Consider the following 21,248-nt stretch of genomic DNA (forward strand, 5'->3'; position numbering starts at 1 on the left):
GCGCCCGCCCGTGCAGCGCAACTGTTGCCCCCCGCCGCCCGAAAGCACCCCAGGGTGTGTTTCGTGTCCCGAAGAGGAGAGGGGCGCCTTCGAAACGAACCCAGTTGCCTCTTTCCCGCTTTCTGGCGGGGGAAGCGCTGGGCGAGACTTTCTCCTCCGCTCCCCTTCGGGCGGCGGGTGCGCGCCGGCGGCGCTTCGGTTGTGGCGGCGCGCGGAGAAGCGCTGGTAGCGGCAACAGTGCTGCTCCGTGAAGCGCCTAAGAGCCGCGCAGTGCGCATGCGCGGGGAGAGCTCGGGTCGCACAGGGGGAGGATGATGGTCGGACCAAGCTGACGGCCAGGCTAGAAAGGCATGCCGCCCAAATACGACAGGAGAGCACAGACGCAGCGCACCGAAAGCCGTGAGTAGACGTGTCCACGGGCAAGCCGGTCACGGCAGCTGGCAGGCGTGTCACGAAGCGGCCGGCGACGTGCCGCCGGCGACCCACGTCGCGACGCCGCTTGCGCGCGCCACAAGTGAGCCGCCGTCGAGGCCGCGTGCAGGGCCGGCGCAGCCTGCCCTCGGCAACCGCTCGGCCGGGCTGCAGGCTGCGCGGCCGCGGCACGTGAGCAGCGCGCTACACGTCGCCGCGACACACGTCAGCCCGCGCCACCCACGGGGCGTCCGATGACACGGCCCTGTCGAGCCAGTTAATTGGCACTGCCGTTGAAGCGCCAATTCGAGATGACACGAGCGTGACAGAGGCTCAGCGAGGCTGGCGCTCAACTCGGAGAGCTTTGAATTACAAAACGTAATTAACGCGGTTTCCTAGATTAAGTGACAGGTGTACCTAATGCAGCGGAAGAGGTGTCGCTCCGCTGCAGGCCTGATCTCGTGCTCTATTACAGGACTGCTCGAAACACGACGCTAAAGCACTTTTCTTGTTTGTCCTGTAAAGCAGGCTTTTCAGCTTTAAGACTATTGATGCGGCGAAACAAACAGTCTAGAGCCAAAAGTTTGTGTTCTACTGTCATTTTTATTTAATTATTTAGGGGGCTCGTTGGTAAGAAGCAGATTACGAAAGCGATAATCAATAAACTAGTTAATTATCTTGGTTAACATATTTACATAATATTGATGCCAAACTTAAAAAAGCTATCAAGTAGGCGAGCTTAGCATTCAGCTCATGTCAACTATATCATGCCCGCTTCGAAACCAAGAGCCTACTAGGTTCGTTAGAGGGGATATCCACCTATGCAGTAACCAGAGTGGTGCCTGTGTTGTCATTGTTGTGTGCGCCAGCATTATGAACACATATTGGAAATTCTGAGTATTTCTCAAGGCTTTTTGGGGTCGGATTCAATATTTGTGTTTTTCTCGTGTTTTTTGACAAGTCCGATCGTAAAGTTCTCAAAAAATAGTTTGTCTTGCGAAAGTTTGTTACAGGTGGCAGAGTTTTGCAAAGATGCAGAGCGTTTTACGGAAACCTGAAAGATGGCCATGTCCGACGCTAAGGCATTTGTGGAAGGCGTGCTTAGGTGGTATCCAATTTTGAGCAGTGGTGTGTGGCAGAATATATACACCTGTAACAAAACTGCTTTCAGTTCACTAATTGCTGTAGCCCATTTAAATGGGTGCACGCTAAATTCTTTGCAATGCATACTGGAACAGACAAATCGAAGCTAATATAAGCTTATATGAGCCAATATAACCAATACAAACCAAGCTAATACAAGACAAAGTCACAAGAAAACGGATTCGCTTTACTTACTTTGGCTCTTTCACACATTTTTCATATATGTTTACAACATTGTACCATGCTGTATCGCTTTTACAGAAATGACTATTCAGAGATGTCACTGAATGCTCGTTAAAAAGTCGCTGGTCATGCAAACATTTAACCTTTATTCCATGGCTGCAATAAATGTAAAGTCGGACAATCGCTATCAACTGTACAAAATTTACACGGCAAGAAAGCAAAATACAAAACCTTTTTATCAAATTTTAAGCAGTGGGCAGCTTTAGCGATTTTTACATATTTTAGCTACAGTTACTGCTTATTTCTAACGACACCAGTTGTACTGCATATAACGAAATCTTCATGGCGTTGGAAATTTTTCTTGGTGCTCGCTGTCAAGCTGTGGCCAAAATACATAATCCAGCTTGGGGGATAAGGTGTTAAATTTTCCTGCCATATAGTATAATGAAGTACAAACGGTAGCGTAACTACTTTTGGAGCACACAATATTTTCTCTAGGCACAAATTTCCTCTTTTTTGAAGATTAGTTAACCTTAATGAGTTCTTCTTTATCTCTTGTTTCCGTGATAGAGAGATAGAAAAAAAACTGCGTATAAGCACAAATCGTTCGCTTTTACGGCTCAGATATTCTGTCTTCAGCTTAGGGAGCAACAACGTGTACGAGCGTTGTCAGTATATAAACTGCATCTGGCGGCAGTTGCGTCGAATTCTGCTGAGTTTTAGAAGGATAGCGTACACGTGAAAACAACACACCCACAAAGCGTCTCTCTAATACTGCGAGTCCTTTGGCCGCTTAGAGAGAACGCGCCTCGGGAGACAGAGGGAGCCGGTTGGATGGAAATGCCCGTGACAGGAGGCACGAAATCAGCGGCGCGCGCGGCGCTCCGTCCGAGGCGGCACTCGACTAATGTCCTGGCCAGCCTGCAGCGCACAGCAGCTCTAATTGAATATGCTAATGCACTCAGCGCGCAACAGAACCCGCACGACTTGAGCCCTGTTGTTCGCCGCACGTAGAATGAATTTCCGCGCGCAAGCAAGAAAGCCTTGGTCTAGCCGGCAGCCCGCCTGGAACACTTGTGCATCGAGCGTTGATGACCGGACGGCAGCTGCGGCGCCGCGGAAGCTGACGCACGTTGGATCAAAGTGCGCAGCAGAGCATGAGAGCTGCTGTTAGGCGCAGTCTGCAGCTAGCCGCATTAGCAGAAGGCCGCCACAGCAGGGTGGCCCAGCCGTATCGTATTATTCCGAGTGCCCAGTTGAGCGGGACTTGCGTTGCGTCTGCCAGACAAGCAGCGTACAACATTTGTCCGCTGTTAGGAACACGCACTCCTTGGCAGGCAGTTTGCCACATTTAGAAACTCTCGAAAGCCGGAAATCTAACGGGACCACGCTACAACAGCTGCGTGCCTCTGTCTCCCGCCTTCGAAGCTTCGGATTTCGCGTATATCAAGTCCGAGCAACCTTCAGTTAGGCAGCTGAGAAAAATAGAGAGAAAGTGTTAGGTGCGCATCTGCTTATGCACCTCGCATATAGGGCACACTAAGCATGCCCCCCAGGAACATCCGCTTGCGTATTATCCCGCGGTCAACGGCGCGCATGATGCAAGCTGAATTGGACGAGCACATATTGCGTTCCTCCGATGCTGCTGAACTTGGGCAAAACTGTCGTCCTCACCCTACACTGGCTTGGAGCGCCAGGCGCACTTCAGAAGGCCCACCACACCATCCTCTGTTTGACTGCGCAAATGACTAGCAATTAAAAAAAGTAAGTCTGGAAGTCGTGTAGTTAGGGCTTTCACGAACCCGTAGCCCAAAACAAAGGTATCCGTGGAGATGGTAGACGCACTAAAGGTGAGTGCAGTCCTGCGAACCCTGCCAGGCGCCGAAATTCGCTCCTATACTATATCTCACTTACCTGCGCACGTCCAACGTGCGTTATTCTTTCTTTGGGAAGCAGCAACTTCACGCAGTCTAATTAGCAGCGTAACTGTATCAGACACACGTGCGACAAATGTGAGATGGACATTTTTATGTCTTGCACATTTGACAGACTCAACATCACTGAGTTTGATATTTGCTCAATTGTCGGTACTCGTCTTACCACCAAAACATAGGACTTTGGCTTCTGTCCGTCCTCTGGAAGTCCGACAGCCCGTTAATGCTGAGTGATGATGCCTGCTCTGCGGCCGTGGAATAATTCAGGTGCTGCGCGAGGGAGTTTTGGGGCTCGAGACATAGGATGTGCATATATATATATATATATATATATATATATATATATATATATATATATATATATAGTATTGTTGTTGTAGTAGGAGTACTGTAGTATTGTTGTTTTCTGTGTACATAAATAAAAATGAGAGATAAATTTAGAATAAATGAGCTATTCTTAATAAAGGGAAATGCAAGTGAAAGTCAAAGAATACACAGCTTTGCCGCTGGTGGGCACCGAACCAGTGGCCTTCGAATGACGCGTGCGATGCGATTGAGTTAAGTGACAGCTCCGTCCACTTTGTTAGGTATTAACGTAGGCGCATTCATAACCTATGCCTGGGCGTGTTAGCCAGCGCCCCAGATGGCCTTGGCGGCCGATGTGGAGCACCATTTAACCGCAGGCGCCACGCAGGACGCGCTCTTGGGAGCAGGCAACGTGCCAATAAACCCTCGTGTGATACATAAGGCACCCAGACTGCTGCCAGAGTACCGTCCCTCATCGAGGTTTCATAGTGCCCGCAGGGTTTCGATCGGTTTTAGCATGGCGCGGGCTCCTTCCCCAAATGGTTCAACCCGGGATAAAAGTCGGGTGTCGAATCGGGGGTCACTTGTGCCCCTTTTTACCGGTTGATAACCGGCGGCCGGTGGTTTCGAACCAACAACCTCCCGCATCCGAGGCAGACACTGAACCTCTGAGAAAGTGAAAGAGCGGCGACTATTTCGGGTTCCTCAGTCTGTTTATTTGCTATCATCAATCACCGCGTCTGTTGCCTTAGTCTGTGCAACAGAGACCAATCGGTGGCGCGAATTTTGCAGCCAACGACTGCGTCGCTGCAGTGTATCGGTGGCAGTGCATTAGGTGAAAAACGAAATTCGTTCATTAGCCGCATATTTGATGGCACAGCGATGGCTGTGGTTAAAGTGTGTTTCTTTCCTAATATTTAGTCGGTTCCTTTTATGACAAGGAATATATTATTTCTTAATAGGTAAAAAGTTAAAAAGTGCCAAGTCGAAACTATTCTGGGACGCTCTACAACTTTCCCATTGGGCACGTTCTTTTTTAAATTCTGGACTTGAGAAGCCATGATTAATCATGCAATTAGGGAAATACGAGAAAGATGGTGCGACTTGCGTCACCAGCGTCGCCCACAATATACTTTTAGTCGCATCCTCATATGATGGACTGGCGTATTTTTAAAACCTTGACCTAAGTTAACCGAGACGCCCGGTATACAATATACACATCATACACACATATGTTGGTTTGCGCAGAAAGAAGGCAATCCATTTTTTAATTGTATGAATTGTATGAAATGATGTTGGCGCGTACGCGCGCGCCGGCTACTCCTCGTAATAGAGGGAATGAAAAAAAAAGTTGCAGTGGCTTAGCTCGGCTATGCCAGGATATACGTAGCGTTAGCAAAGGTTCAGCGTCAAGTCTTTCATGTGCCATAGTCTTTCGCACACGTCGCACACATATCCAAACGGATTGTTTACGAAGTCCGTCTGGAAGGTCCGAGGCGCACTGGCGCTTTCGCTGAGTTTCACAGTATATTCAGTCGATCGGCGAGCCTTGACGTCATCGACGGCGTTTTGTTGTTGCTGCAGGGGTGGTCGGGCACGTCGCTCAGCCTCCTGGCGACGCCGCTTTGCTAGACGTTCGTCCCTTTGCTCCAGTGTCTCCGCAGCACGTTTAGCCTTCTTCTGTTCACTCCTCCTACGCTCAACCGCTAATTGCCAGGCAACTACTTCGGGATCCGATGAGTCAAGCTTCTCCGTTCTTTTGCGCTATTGAGCAGCATTTGCGCTCTCCTTCTCCATGGCTATACCACACTGGCAAACGCCAGTCAGAAGCGCAGCGGCTCCAGCGCAGTGTCAGACGGCAACTGCACAGCGAGCGCGCGCCGGCGCCAGTGCGTCTACCACGGCTACGACGTCACTCCTATGGAATGCGCAGACCGGCGGCGGTGAGTCGCGCGCGGCGGCGGCGGAGTGCGCGAGAGGTGCCGGCTCCGGTGGCTCCGGTGCGCAAGCCGTGTGACATCACTGATCCTTGCGCATGCGCAGCACGGCTCTTGATGTGCCGCGCGAAACGGGCTTGGCTAGGCCAGTGTAGCTAACGCTACAAAAGAAAAGCATGGAACACCATCGGAGAACACGCACCTAGTACAGTTATGCTAACGAGTGAACCAGCACAGAAGCAGTGTGAACACCAATGCGCTAGGCACCGACCGATTGTACGAAACCTTTAACGAGAGTGTCTTGTAGGTTGATCCCTCGTGTTGGCTGATCTAGGTGCTTTAATACAACACCATTATTTGGGCTTAATTGTGGATGATCGCATCTCTTGGCGTCCTGCCGTTGAATTTGTACGACACAAATCGCAAACCATCCTTAAGTATGTGGCCGCCTTGACTGCTAAATGTGTTCGCTGTGACCAAACAACGCCTCTGCAGGTGTACCAGCCCTCCGTGCTCTCAGGCATGATGTATGCGTTACCATTCCTGAACGTCCCACCTAGTTTGATGGCCCAACTGGAACGAGATCATCCCGTTGCCCATCGACTAATGCTGGGATTACCTCGTGAGGCGCAATCTGTTCCATTACTTACTGAAGCACATCAGTTACCTCTGAGGCTACAAGCAGACCAGAGAGCGTTATATCATACTAAGCGTCTGCACCGCGCATCGAATGGTCAAATGTTCCTTGATCGTCTGATTCACCGCCCGTTTTCTGGCATTGGAAAAATGGTGGCATTATTTATCAACATTACTGACATTTCTGAATATGCTGCTTCAGTTACGCCTTCACCTCCGCAAGGTATCACCAGTCACGTATTCCCCAGTTACCTCACACTTCCTGACATACACAAAACGTCTGATATGCCTGTTTTGGCCATATTACAATTGGCTCAGTCGCACATGTTCTACATATTTCCAGATTACCTTCAAGTATTTACAGTTGCATATGTACACAGCGACGGTCAAGGTGCCTCTGCAGCTTTTTTCTGCCCTTCGACTCAAGTACGACGTATTTTTCATATACCCCATCCAGCCTCGTCAACAACTGCGGAGCTAGCAGTAATTAATGTTGCGCTGAAATACGTGCAAGAGGAGTTAACCACACCGAAGATTGTCATATTTACGGACTCCCGCGCTGCACTTAGCAGATTACAACGCAGTCAGGTTGATTGCCCAATTGTGCGCAGCATTACTGACTCTGCCAACAAAATTTTATCGCGTTGGGTATCTCTCGTGGCTCAATGGATACCTTCACACGTAAGGATTGCCGGAAATGAAGAGGCTGATCGGCTGGCTTCAACTTGCACTCGTAACGACTGTGCTGGCCTTGAGATTTTGTGCAAGCTTGATGATGCTCGTCAGCTGATTCGTCGCCACCTACTCAAGCAGCATCCAGACCAGAGCGTCGCAAATGGAACGTTCCCGCCCCACGTTCGCAGTCGAGGCTTGCCTCGTCGCGCAACAACGCAACTCCTTAACCTAAGTGTTGGCTGTGTGAACGTGTGCGAACGTTAATACCGACAAGGACGTGTGGCCAGTCCATCGTGTACGTCTTGCGGTTGCTGCGAGACACTGCAGCACCTGATATTGGAGTGCCCCGCTTCCAGTGCGTAGCACATGTCGCTAGTGAGGGACTATCATCTCCTTGGCCTGCGGTGTACGACACTCGACGAATGTTTGTACCCCAGTGGTTGTGCGTCCCGACGCGATCAAGCTCACCGCGCTCTCCTTACTTTTCTGGAACTAACTTACTTATGTTCACGTTTGTAACTTAGAGACTTGCTGTATGTGACCTGTACTGTGTGTTCTGCTTTACTCTATGAAATTTGTCACCTTGCTCTTTCTTTCCTCTTTCCTCCCCTTCTTCCTATCTTCCATTTCTATGTTTCTGTCTCCTCCTTTCTGAAGAGTAGGCAGGCGTTGTGCCCCTCTCGGCGGCAGTTGCCAGCGTGCTCCTTGCTTACCCTTTCCTGTCAAATGTATATGTTTTCAAATCAACAACAACAACAACAACAACTAATAATAATAATAATAATAATAATAATAATAATAATAATAATAATAATAATAATAATAATAATAATAATAATAATAATAATAATAATAATAATAATAATAATAATAATACATAAGTATTCTTCTTGCCATCACTTAGTTGAACCTCTAATTTTTTATGTGTGCCAATTAGTCAATGAAAGAAAAAAAAAACTGGCTGTTATTTATTCGTTCTTCGCTTCTGTTGCTCCATATATCCTTTTTTTGTGCAACTTGCGACGTCCTTTAGTATTCATTTTCTCCAATTGAAAAAAAAAAAAAACGGAGTCCATATATTTTCATCGGCGTAGTTGGCGAAACGACGTCAGCGTCACTGGAGCGGTTCTGAGCGGCCCGAAAGCTGTGCGCCATGGAAGTGCATGCGCCGACGTCTACTTTTGCGTCAATTTCCAGACGCGAAAGGAAGTATACCGGTTCACACAGCTTCGATTTCACGTGTTTCTCAACCAAAGGGACAAATAAAATATAAATAACATAAACGGAAAGACGTTTAGCTGGCATGCAATTTCTGTGTCACTCGCGCCGAGCCAATTTTCCACCATGGCAGAAGACACGTTCTCAGGGCGGCAATAAGATGTGTTTTCGACGCTTAAAATCAGGCGCGGATTTCTTTTCGCCATGCGTGTTCATTCATTTTCAGGTTGCAATCGAGCTTCTATTGCTATATTTCCGTCTCCTCCTTTCTGAAGAGTACGCAGGCGTTAGTGCCCCTTCGGGTGGCAGTTGCCAGCCTTGCTCCTCACTTTCCCTTTCCTGTGTATATGTTTTCAAATCAAATAATAATAATAATAATAATAATAATAATAATAATAATAATAATAATAATAATAATAATAATAATAATAATAATAATAATAATAATAATAATAATAATAATAATAATCGAGACCACATGCATTGATACGTAATCTGGCTTGATCCGAACGGAAAGTATATATATATATATATATATATATATATATATATATATATATATATATATATACATATATATATATTGTCTTACGTTGTTGGGATTGGTTTGTGCGCGCGCACCATGCGGGCAATAGAAACGGCAAATCTTGAATTATCTGACGTTAGATACGCTTTGCGGCTTCGATTTTCTTTTAAGGTGAACTCAATTGGCCAACCTCTGATTTAAAATATATGGGGGGTCTTTGATCAACCGAATCCATAAGCCGCATTTTTGCGCACAATACATCACAAGCAGCAAAAGGTTATTTCTTTCAGTAAAGAGCCTAAAAGCTATAATGAGACTGCGCTTCTACATACCGACTGGAGTGCTCTTCTGAAAGCTCCAGTCATCGTTGAGGCAGTGGCTATTGGGGCTTTGCTGCCAAGCACAAGGCCATGTGTTTGATTCTAGACTAGGGCGGTTGCGACGGATGCTGCATGCAAAATCACACATGCACTTATATATAGGTGGGTGTTAACGAACCATAAGTGGCTGAAATTAAGCTGGGACCTTGCTCTTAAGCGTCGCTCATAGCCCAGGTGTGGCTGTAGGATGTTAACATCAATCAATTATGAAATTAGTAAGTACACGTGGAGCAATGCGTGTTGCTATCTTGCAACATTCGCCGCATGTCGCTTTCGAAAGACCGCCGTGCTGTGTTGACCGAGCAGGTAACTACAATGGCGCTCATGACGTGAACACGAGTTAGGACTGACGCAGTTTCTTTCAGTGCGCAAGTGGTGGATTGTGCGTGTTTTGGTAAAATTACATTAGCTCTTCATGTGGGGCCTCATGAGCCAACTGGCTGGCTCGTTTAACTTACCGGAATACTTACTCTAAACAGTCGTGCAAATTTAATGCGCCTGAAGGTCATGGATGAAAGAATAGAAGCGTCTCATCGTATTACTGTATTTATTTTAAGGATCACAAGACAAGAACACGCTCATTCTCTTACTTCCTACTCGTTCCGTACAAATTTGCCCAAATTCTTCTTATTTGTCTTCCTTTTTTTAAAATAATAATAGAACGCAATCACCGTCTGTTACCAGCTAGTAACGTGAAAGTGGATTCTCTTATTTAATTCAATATGACTTTCACTCCTTTCACTACTTGCTATTATGAATAGCGTTTCATCGTGTTGCTGTGATTTCTTGACTTGACTCGGCCATTGCCGAGGATCTCGGAAGATTTTTCTCCGGCGATGGACCCCTGGCAGCCTAGCCCCGGGCATCAACACCCATAAACATTGGACAAATAAAGTTTATTCATATCGTATCCTATATTTAACTGGTTTCTCTTTCGTTAGTGTGAAATGGACTTAATTGGGGATTGAGCAGTGCTCTGCCGGGGGCTTTTTCCTTCTTATATATCCAAGTTTTCTTCGACCAAATCTCGTTTCTCGTGACCTTGACCATTTTGTCACGCTAGAGGGTAACTAGAATTTGTTGTTTTCGCCGACCAACCGACAGCTTTCTTTTTTAATTATATCTATAAAGCCACTGATCTTGTATGTAATATTCGCTTATATTAACACTTCGCCCTTGCTGTTACACGCTTAGTCCGTCTTTTACGTACGTACCTAAATACATAAATTAATATTTTGCCATGTGCTACGGTGGTTATACCTCTTGACCTCGTACCGAATCAACGCCGTCCAAGATATCGGGGGGCCGTCGTAGAAAATTTGCGTCTAGTGCATCCTTCACGATATGCAAGCATGATACGCACTTACTTTGTAACTAATAGCACCATGCCAGCTATTCCTATAGCGGTCACAGAAGTGTTAGAAACGAACATCTGAAACGAATATTCAACGGTTTAGTTAATATAATCACGCGCTTGCACGAGAATATTTTGTCCACCAGTGAGGCAACGGCGGGAGGAGTAACGCGATGAACCTTTTCTTGTATCTCGGCGATAGATATGACAACGATAGATATGTTTGAGCACTGGTGACTCTCGCACTAGTACGGCATGTTCTGCGTTAAAAGGCAGCAGTTGCTTCAAGGACAGATCGACCCACTCGACGTAGTCTAAAGCGAGAGATTCGTTAATAAAGGCTTACAATCAAACTCCCGAGCAATCGGAGAAACACATAGCGTGCGTCAATTTCAGAAAAGACTTCCAGTTGTGGAAGATTATCGCTATAGGTGGGGAAAAGAAGGAATGACAGCGCGACTGGGAAGCAATCAGTAAAGTGAGCGACGTCTGATCTGAAAATGGCGTGCTCGTCGGTACACACACAGTGGTGGCGTTGTCATGGAGCCCATTGACACGAACGTAGCCTACATTGACAGTCAGAGCGGTCGCCGAGCGAATTTCCACTTCGCGTCTCTGCAGCGGCACTCCGAATGCTCCTTACACACTGCGAAAACTGCAGGGGTGACGAAATGGTGACATTTGAAAGCTCGAAAAATGCCAATCTAGTGGTCACCTCCTGAAATCTAATTACACTTCAGCATAAACGCTGGACTAAATGAAGAAAACGCGTCCTACTGTGTAAGATTTTTTTTTAATTTTCTGATCATTTAGTTCTCTTTGTCGACGATTATCTTTGCCGACTCGTCAACTAAACTTAAACGACCATTATTACATTGAACTTGGCGAAAACCCTGCTTTGTGGCCGAAGGCCTTTGGACCAAGAGCGCAGTTCAGTTCGCGTAAAACGAAGCGTTACGCCATAACAACTTGGAGTTGAGCCAGACATGCTTATCTGAGTTTTGTACTCACTTTAATACCTGCTGACGTTATCCCCTGCCAGAAAAAAAAAGAAAAATAAAACGGAGGGGAGAAGGGGGCGCGTTAAGATGTCGATTCAGGCAGGCAACGCGCCTGAGCCTCTGCTTTTTTCAACACTGTCACCCCCCCCCCCCCTCCCCCCCCGCCCCCGCATGAGGGATCGCCTGCATAGAGGTCTTAATCGAAGTTATCCCCTTTTCGATGTTTCTGTAGCTTTTTTCCCTTCTTTATTGCAGCATTGCTGAAGTAGGGGCCCACTGTCGCACAGTGTCTTTGTGTGACAACCTATTGTGTACGGGTCCTCTGGCACGTTTGTGTAAGAGGTCCTCCTTGCCGATTCGGATTCAGCCTAAATTGAGGGTCATTCGCTTCGCCTCTAAATCTGACAGCAACCACAATGACTATCAAGTTTTGCAATATTTCTTGCAAGGTAACCGTCACTTTCCTCTCCCAGAGCGCATTCCTTGCTGCGTGAAAATGGAACACGCACCCGTCGCGAGAGTGTATGCTGTAACGCGACGGAACTGTGAGTCACGAGGCCAAGGCTACTTTCAGCTAAAGCAACACCTTTATCTCATGATACGCCACAAAATACTTGAATGGAAAGAAAACTTGGTCTAGGATGTTTCTCAGCCAAGACATAAACGCCGAAAACAGAAACGTGAAGCCTTACTTCAGTGTCTTTTCCTCAATATCGGAGAACACTTTTTCGCTGGCACAAATGCGGGCACTGGCCTTAGACTGGGTTAAAAAAAAAAAAAAGGAAGGGGAAGGGGGCGGGGATTGCGTGGAAACACCATAATTCTCCTCCGTAACGTACAGAAAGCGTCTGCAACTGAGAGAAAAACAGCTAGAAGAAGGGGGGGGGGGGGGAGAGAAAAAAAAAGAACTGCTGTAAGCGCACTTGTCGTAACTTGGCTCGTCTGGCGTCATTAAACATACATGAAAGCACCGTTACGCCTGTACAGGTCGGCCAAAAAGCACTCTTCTCAGGCGCAGGACAGAGGGCGGGGAAGTTGGCATCAGTTGCACAACTTTCGCCATATTCCAGCGCAACAGAAATCGTCCAGGGATGCGGTCTTGCCGCAACTGGATCCGTGTGGCCACGCGTGATTCCTGCGCGCGTTTTCTACGTTCATATTTTGCTGTGGTGCATTCGAAACCGTATACTGTAGTGATGAGCATTGAGCGAGCGTTTTCACAACGTTGCACAAAACAGATTGCTCTCTCTCTCTCTTGTGTATTCGCGCTTTCTGATTTCTCAGAATGACGCGTTAGAAGCGCGGATTATTTACCGCCAAGGTCTTCTATTTTTCACAAAGAATCAGCGAGAATGGTCGTGGAGATAACAACAACAACAAAAATGCAACTGTCAAGGGACTCTGCACGCGTTAATTGCGACGTCAAGGTCTTTCTTTTTTACGCTCCGCCGACAGATACGCACAGCAACTGCTTTAGCACACAAATCTTTCGCCGGCTTCTTGCTGTGAAAAAGACTGTCTTCAGTAAACACATAGAAACAGAAATATATACGAACGGAAAAACACGAGTACAAGTAATCCAACAAGGCATTCGCGTGGTATGAGGAGATAATTAATATCAAATGCTTCTTGTTTTTGAGGAGTCAGGTTCATCATGAGGAGAAAAAAAAAGGAACAGAGTACCAAACATCAAGGAGTAACAATCAGAAACAATAAAGAATAATTATTTCCAATTCGATAACAGTGAGAAGAACAAAATACTTGATTACAACGAATGAATCAAGTATTGCGTCTTGCTTTCCTTGGATGCATTTCACGCTTTTACCGCAAAACGCTGAAAAGGAAGAACGCTGAAAAGGAGCACGCTGGGGACATATTCCACGAGAAAGCGCAGTATAATGTGCCACAAGCACTCGCGGTATTTTATAATGGTCACATGCTTGACTCTGCTAACTTGTTTTGTGCGAAGGTCTCTAATGCTCCCAGTGTGAAGAATTTCATTTTCTAGCATAGTTCAGCTATACTGTTTCAATCTTCCCATAGCGGAATAATTTAGGCTGGCAAAGTATTCTTTAAAAGCCACAGCTCGATTGACATGGCAAAAAGAAAAAGGTTGATTATTATTACCAGAGAAAATGGAGACCACACCAGTTATATTTTTCTCAGAAACCTCTCTGCCGGTACGTCAGCGTGACACCTACAAATTTCGAAGTATATATCGTATTATGGCCATTTTGCGTGTAAGATGACTTCCCGATATTTTGCTAAGTTGAGTCTTTTGTTAACTTGGAATGCAGCGCCTCGACGCGGTCGAACTCCACACCACGCCGAGCTGCTCCAAGAACCAGAATGTCGGTCGTCGCCACCTGTTTTTCATGTCTGCGTTTTTTTCTGGCTTACCAAACCTTCCTGTCACGCCAAGACTTTGGCTGTTTCGCTATTCCACAAACGTCAAGCTGCTAATACAGCTTCACCTAATATTCATGTTCAGTGTTTCTTTAAAGTTAATTCCCTTAGTAAGCAGCGTATTACTAAGCCATCGAAGAAAGTCGTAGACCCGCTGTGTTGGCTGGGTGTAGCTATGTGCCGTTGAATGGGTTCGATTTTCAGCCGCGGAGACAGCGCTGCGAGCGGGCAGAATGCTGAAACGCTCGTCTGAAACCAGACCAAAGCCGCACCCTTTTGCAGCTACTTACACTAGATTAAACGTGTATAGTCTACTACGCAATCCAAACAGAAAACTAGTATAGTTGAAAAAGTGAGCCGCGAATCGGTCGAGAGCCCCAAATTAGCGGCAACAGCACAATGTGTCCCGACGGGGACTAGCCGGCGTTGCGCGGACGTGTTCGCGTCCTCGCCGGACCTGTAATAAAAGTTATTTCACTCACTCACTCACTCAGAAATGCTCTCAAATGCATGGCTTTTACCATCAGTGACCACCCGAGTGAGATCATGCAGTTACGAATGGAAACAGCGCAGGCTTTCATGCTTGCATTTTTGAACGTAGTTTTGGATACACTTAGCTCAACTGTAATTGCTTCCTCGAGAAAGGTCGTTTTTGCATATGGTCATTAATTTAGGCCACATCGAACACATTTCTAGAAGTGCAAAAAATGAAAGAAAGCAAGGAAAAAAGGAAGAAAAAAGACCCTCCGTTCTCATTGAAGGATAAAACCAATTAATGGCTCTGAGAAAAGTGGTCTGAACAGGTGATTCACTCAAATTTACACCGGAAAAGTACGCAATTGCGGTTGGATGCTTAAGCCTTCAAACCACTGTTAAATAAATAAATAAATAAAGAAAGAAAGAAAGAAAGAAAGAAAGAAAGAAAGAAAGAAAGAAAGAAAGAAAGAAAGAAAGAAAGAAAGAAAGAAAGAAAGAAAGAAAGAAAGAAAGAGAAGTTTCAAGTGCAGTCACAGGACTTCAGTCGCGCCTCACCAGAAGCTGTCGCCTTATCGCCAACTTGAGAGCTCCTCATTTAGTCATGAAGGAACAAACTGTAGCGTGATTAGAAGCATTATCTTTCTAGACAAAGCCGTTGTATTGGGTTGGGTATCTTTGTTGGCTAAGAAAAGAAGAATTAACACCATAAGGTCACACACCACATGCTGAATATTTGACAGATATTGTGAGTGAGTGAGTGAGTGAGTGAGTGAGTGAGTGAGTGAGTGAGTGAGTGAGTGAGTGAGTGAGTGAGTGAGTGAGTGAGTGAGTGAGTACGAAATTTATTCAAAAAGAATAAGTCAAAGGTTGCGGTTGTTTAAGCTAGGCGGCCTTTGGGCCTTGGCGGCCGCCTCAGCTTTCTGAATGACGTGAACCTGGAAGTCTGGGTCGGAGCTGAGCAGCGCGGTTTCCTACTGCTCAGGATTAGATATTGGGATCCCCAAGGGGGACATCATTAGGGAAGCGCATAATAAATGAAAAAATATCATCTTTCTTTTGACAATAAGCACAATTGTCGGAGTAGAGTTCGCGATGGTACTGGGAAAAGGCTATGTGGTTCGGATAGGTATTGGTTTGGAGTTGCCTCCAAGCTACTTATTGTTTCTTGAAGAAGGATTTATGCGCTGGTGGGTAGGAGGCCCGGTCTAGGCAGTAGTGTTGCGTTATTTCTGATAGGATACCATACAATCCCTAACCGATCCTATAGTGTCAGCTGACCCAGGGCTCGGTTGACGAATCCTCGAGCGGGATGGTGAGCCGCCTTGTTACCTGAAGGGGAGGATTACGCCGGTGCCCATATGAGCTGGATGAGGCGCGGGTAGGAGTTTTTAAAGAGGAGGAAGTTTGTAATTGCGGAGATGCGGCCTTTTGGAGAATTTCGGATAGCGGACTTAGAGTCACTAATGATGTAGTTATATTGCAGATAAAAATATTTCCTATCAAGAAATCATAGAGATGGCAAGTAGAGTGTTCCCATGTCAGCAGTGCCAGTAAAACAATGAAACGTACTTCAAAAAAATATGCAATCTGTGCAAATTTCAACATGTGCATTTATCGATAACACTTTTATAATGTTTATACTGAGATGCTGACGTTATGCGACTCCTAAATTCCCTATTTCAATTTTATGTAAGAGAGGCAATGATTGTTCCGTCATAAATGGCAAACATGGCGGCACAACAGCAGGAATCGTGCTAATCGAACGGCATTGAGCTTTAAAAACATGCAGACGCAGCTGAAAGACATTGGTGCTTCACTTTGGACACTAGAGCTATCATTATTTATTTATTTTATAAATACTGCAATCACCATGCGGTGATTTTAGCAGGGTGGTACAAACATAATGAATACATTGGTATATACAGAAAAGGCACAGGTTAATAAAGAAAAATGGATGCTATTTGTATCCTCTGCGTTCAAGCAGTGGCTTTTCATGTCAAATTTTGCGACGTCTGAAAACTTGACAAATTCATAATTATATAGCATGGGACGGGACTGATTCCTGAGCCTAAATTTTTTAAATGTTGAAGTTCCCGCGCCTTTAGCCACCTGCGGGGCTACTAATTCTCTATTAGCGGCATTGGACACTGCATAATGGAAGATGTACCCCGGGGTTTTTCGTGTTCTCTTTATGGGGCCCTATGGTGCCCCAGCATTCACTTCATACAAGACAGTACGCGTTTTCAGGTGCTCCGAACTGCCAATTGAAATCGACGTAACTGGCTATCCTAAGATTTCTTTATTTGCTGCATTGCGATTGTTGACTCAATTTCTGCATAGTAAAACACATGAACAAGTCAACCGATTTCCTCCTCAGGACTGTGAAGCTCACAAACTGGAAAAAGTACCCTGCGTGAATAAGCATCGCATAGTAAACTCGCTTTCTCTTTCCTGTGTATATGTTTACAAATCAAATAATAATAAACCCACCTTCAACTTCTCAGCTTTCCTCAAGCGTCACCGCCGAAATTAGCCTGTTAAAGAAGTTTCCTTCTTATAGGGTGTAATTAAAAAGAAGAAGAACAAATAAACAAGAACACGTTGAAAAAAAAAAAAACACAGCTGAAAACGTGCGAACCACGAAGAAAAAATTAACAATAGAAACATAACAAAGCTATCGCGAGAAAGAACACTGCACTCATTAAGAATCACAAATCAGTTCCATCCACGGTAAGTACTCAGTGTCTCAGAATAACTAGCTGTGCTGGTGTGGGGTTCTATATACTGCCACGCAGATATCTTACGTTTACATAGTAAAAGTACGGCAGAATAGAAGGTTCCATGCTGAGCTCAAAACAGTTGTTCGCTGTCGCTTGGACAGAAATGCAGTGCTTAGCATTCGCAACATTATTTTTTGAGTGGCCGCCTGGAAATATATGGCTATGTTCCAGGTTTCACGCGCAAGAAGCAATACATCCCTCGACCTCGTTGTATCGCGGGGGGCGAGTAGCATTTCAGTAAGATAGGAGGTGCCTTAATAGAACAATAATATCATGGAACCATTAAAACCTTCAGGTAAAGCCTTGAATTGAAGTAAGCAACTGGCCTTTGCTGTATAGTGAAAAAAAAAAGGTCACCGACGATTACGATACTCCCTAATGCGAAATTTGAGCGCAATTGTATACGTGTTTTCATTTCGTGATATATTGGCTGGCACTGACAATTTGTCTCGTGCGGCACGTTGCAAACGGAGCGAAGTGTGGTGCGAGTGCCTCGCTAATCGGGAGATTGAGAGAGGCGGCGCGGGGGGACGCGTGGGCGCGATTCACAGCAGCCGCCGCAGACAGACCTCCACCCATGCAACGCTTTGTTTCCATACGGACCATGGATGGATGGATGGATGGATGGATGGATGGATGGATGGATGGATGGATGGATGGATGGATGGATGGATGGATGGATGGATGGATGGGATGGATGGATGGATGGATGGATGGATGGATGGATGGATGGATGGATGGATGGATGGATGGATGGATGGATGGATGGATGGATGGATGCTATGAGCCTCCCCTTTGAAACGGGGTGGTGGGTTGCGCCACCAAGCTCTTGTTATTATTTTTGCCTGATGTCCTACCTATAATTTTGAGAAAATACACAGAAACAAAGAATTCCCAGCAACTTTTTGGCCCATTAGTGGGAACTCTGTTTTTGTACGTCTCCGTTGTTGGTGGTCTCCCTAGTTTTCTGCTACAAACCTCCATTCGCCTTCTACTAATCTCTGTTGCGGACATGTTTACTTTCCCCCTGCAATCCCTGAACCCAAGGGCTTCAACGAGGCCAGAGGAGCCCAAACTGGTAGCTTGGTAGATATCGTGACATCCCAATAAAACATGTTCCATCGTTTCCCTAGCTTTACTGCCGCAAGCATGCACATGCTTCTTCGTTCTTGGTGTACCTCGCTTTATAACTGCGCGTTCTAAGGCATCCTGATCTCGCTTCGAAAAGTCAGGAGCTTCCCTTTGAGTTATCATAAATTGTTTCTTGCCTAATTTCGTTTTTTCCTTTGAGGTAGTTAGTCATAGCAGGCTTCTATTCCATTGCCGCCACCCATGAGATTGTGTCAGCTTCTCCCACTTTGCGTTTGACGTTCTTTGTTGCCGTGTTGATGACCATACTGGTCACATACTTGCTGGCAAGCTTCCTAGTTCTTCCTAGACGACGCGCGCTACCATGGCGCCATCTCGTAGCCATCGTCGCTCCAAAGACGGTCTTGCGCGGCACTAGCCTTTTCTTCTCACGCTTTCGCCATACCCTTATCCTCCGCTTTTTGACTCATCGTTCCGCTGCTGCCTCCTCCTGCACTTTCCAACTCGCGCTCTCTTCGCTGTCGCCGTCTTTCATCTGCCGCTGCGCTCCGCGTTCGTTCGCTTTCATCCTTCGCTGTGTCCGTTCACTCGGTTACGAGGGACAACGCCGACGCTCGCCGCAGGAACGGGCGCCTTACAGCTGCGCTCTAAAAATGGGGGGGGGGTCTTTAATTACATGTATTATTGCGATATCAATTATATGGACACTCCACAGCAGATTTCTGCCGTCGCCGTCGCCGTGAGGTTCCGTATGACGTCAATGGCGATGAAATCGTCGCCGCGCGCCACATGCTGTATGTGCGCGAGTGAAAGGGCGCGAGGGACGCGCGCTTTCACGGGGAGCGAACTCACGGGGGAGAGCAAACGTGCCTTCATGCGCCGTGCTCCATGAAGGGCTGCAGAATTAAGCGTCTCTTTCCTCCTTTACAATCACCGTATATATATATATATATATATATATATATATATATATATAGAGAGAGAGAGAGAGAGAGAGAGAGCAAACGCGACTTCTTCCGACGCGCGAAAGGCCGTGGGGGGGGGGGGGGAGTGGAGGCGACGTTTAGCTGCGGCACCAAATGCCTATTTATATAAAAAAGTCGCAGTTTCACCTGAAAGGCGAAGCATCAATTGCGATAGCAAATTTGAAGAGAGCTTATAGGGAGTAATGATAGCAGCTTTATCAGCTGTATAAACTTGGACATGCAGCAGCACCGGCAACACGCAGAACTGTTGTCGACGCCGCCGGCGTTTTGCCCGCGTTCGCTCAAAATGCGTGCGGCGTTGGTGACTGTTGCCGGAGCCTCTGATATAAATAGGCACTCGGTGCCGCAGCTAAACGTCGCCTCCCTTCCCTGCCCCTCTCCTCCCTCCCCCACAGCCTTTCGCGCGTCGGAAGAAGGTACGTTTACTCTACATATATGGTGATTGTAGAGGAGGAAAGAGACGCCTACTTCTGCAGCCCTTAAGGGAGCACAGCGCAGAACGCGCGTTTGTTCTCCGCCGTGCGTTCACTCCCCGTGAAAGCGCGCGTCCCTCGCGCCCTTTCACTCGCACATACAGCGTTCGGCGGCGCGCGGCGACGATTTCATCTCCATTGACGTCATACGGAACCTCACGGCGACGGCGACGGCGACGCCGACGGCAGAAATCTGCTTTTGAGTGTCCATATAATTGCTATCGCAATAAAACGTTGTGAGGCGAGAAGGTGGTAAAGACTTCCGACGCTGCTCGACGAGTGTCCCGTTCTGACCTCGTCGAAAACCTCAGAGCCACCCCCAGAGGCACCGGCAACAGTCACCACCGCCGCGCGCGTTTGATGCGAACGCGGACAAAACGCCGATGGCGTCGACAACAGTTCTGCGTGTCGCCGGTGCTGCTGCATGTCCAAGTTTATACAGCTGATATAACTACTATCCTTAGTCCGTATAGCTCTCTACTATTTTGCTATCGCAATTGATGCTTCGCCTTTCGGGTGAAACTGCGAAGACTTCTTTATACGCAGTAGTTACAAGTATCTAGACTTAACGATTTAAACGGGCATTGTTTATGCTCCATAGTTTTTTTCCCACTGTCGTGGCTATGCAATTCTGCGCTTGAGCAGAATATAATTCAACAAGCGGACATTACCTGGAAGGCAAATTAAAGCATGCAGTTCGCTAGTCAGCAGCATGCATTGGCATTCCAATTTTCCCTAAAAAACTTTCCGTTGTATACACTGCGGGAGAACGCCAGTGTCTTGCTGAAAGTGTTTGGGGAAGGATGTGACGAAAATGGTCCCATCTTAGGATTCCTCCTAAAAATGCGCATGTTTTCAGTAGCAATCAGCTTGAATTCCGCAGCTGTAACGCACGCACTGCAGTACTTATTTTATGTTTTGATTAGATACAAGAAATCCATTCAGAGAAACCAAAAGAAGCTTTTGCTCGAGGAGTGCAACGTTAATTTTTTTTTCAATTTCGTTTCCACGCTAAAAAATAAAAAAGAAAGAGAGAGAGAGAGAAACAGTATACAAATAGCAAATTCAGTACCAGGCCTTGCTATGGTGTCCTTTGGTAAATGAATCCCGAAAATGATGCGACGTCGTGCCACCGTACGCGGGCGAATAAATTGCGGTGCCGGGGCCATGCTGCGGCTCTTTGACGGCTCGCACCATTTCGGCAGAGGCAGGGATAACTCGATAGCGTGCTTTGATCGTCATTTTGAGCTCACGTGTTCGTACGCGACCACCTGACTCCAACCTCGGCACCCGTGGCCTGCGCTAACGTGCGGCCGTTACATCTCCTCAGAGC

At 46.6% G+C, this 21,248-nt stretch overlaps 1 protein-coding gene across 2 annotated transcripts in view; it reads left to right on the forward strand.

Annotated features, from left to right (window-relative positions):
* Window positions 1–262: 262 nt before the first annotated feature.
* Window positions 263–21,248, forward strand: part of LOC119436486 (uncharacterized) — a 190,806-nt gene continuing 169,820 nt past the window's right edge. For both annotated transcript variants that reach the window (XM_049658135.1, XM_037703344.2), the window contains exon 1: window positions 263–399. In XM_049658135.1, coding sequence (XP_049514092.1) covers window positions 351–399 — 49 coding nt within the window. In that variant the 5' untranslated portion in view covers window positions 263–350. The remainder of the gene's footprint in view (window positions 400–21,248) is intronic.

This window comes from Dermacentor silvarum, chromosome 1 (genome assembly GCF_013339745.2).
Source record: "Dermacentor silvarum isolate Dsil-2018 chromosome 1, BIME_Dsil_1.4, whole genome shotgun sequence".
Classification (NCBI taxonomy): domain Eukaryota; kingdom Metazoa; phylum Arthropoda; class Arachnida; order Ixodida; family Ixodidae; genus Dermacentor; species Dermacentor silvarum.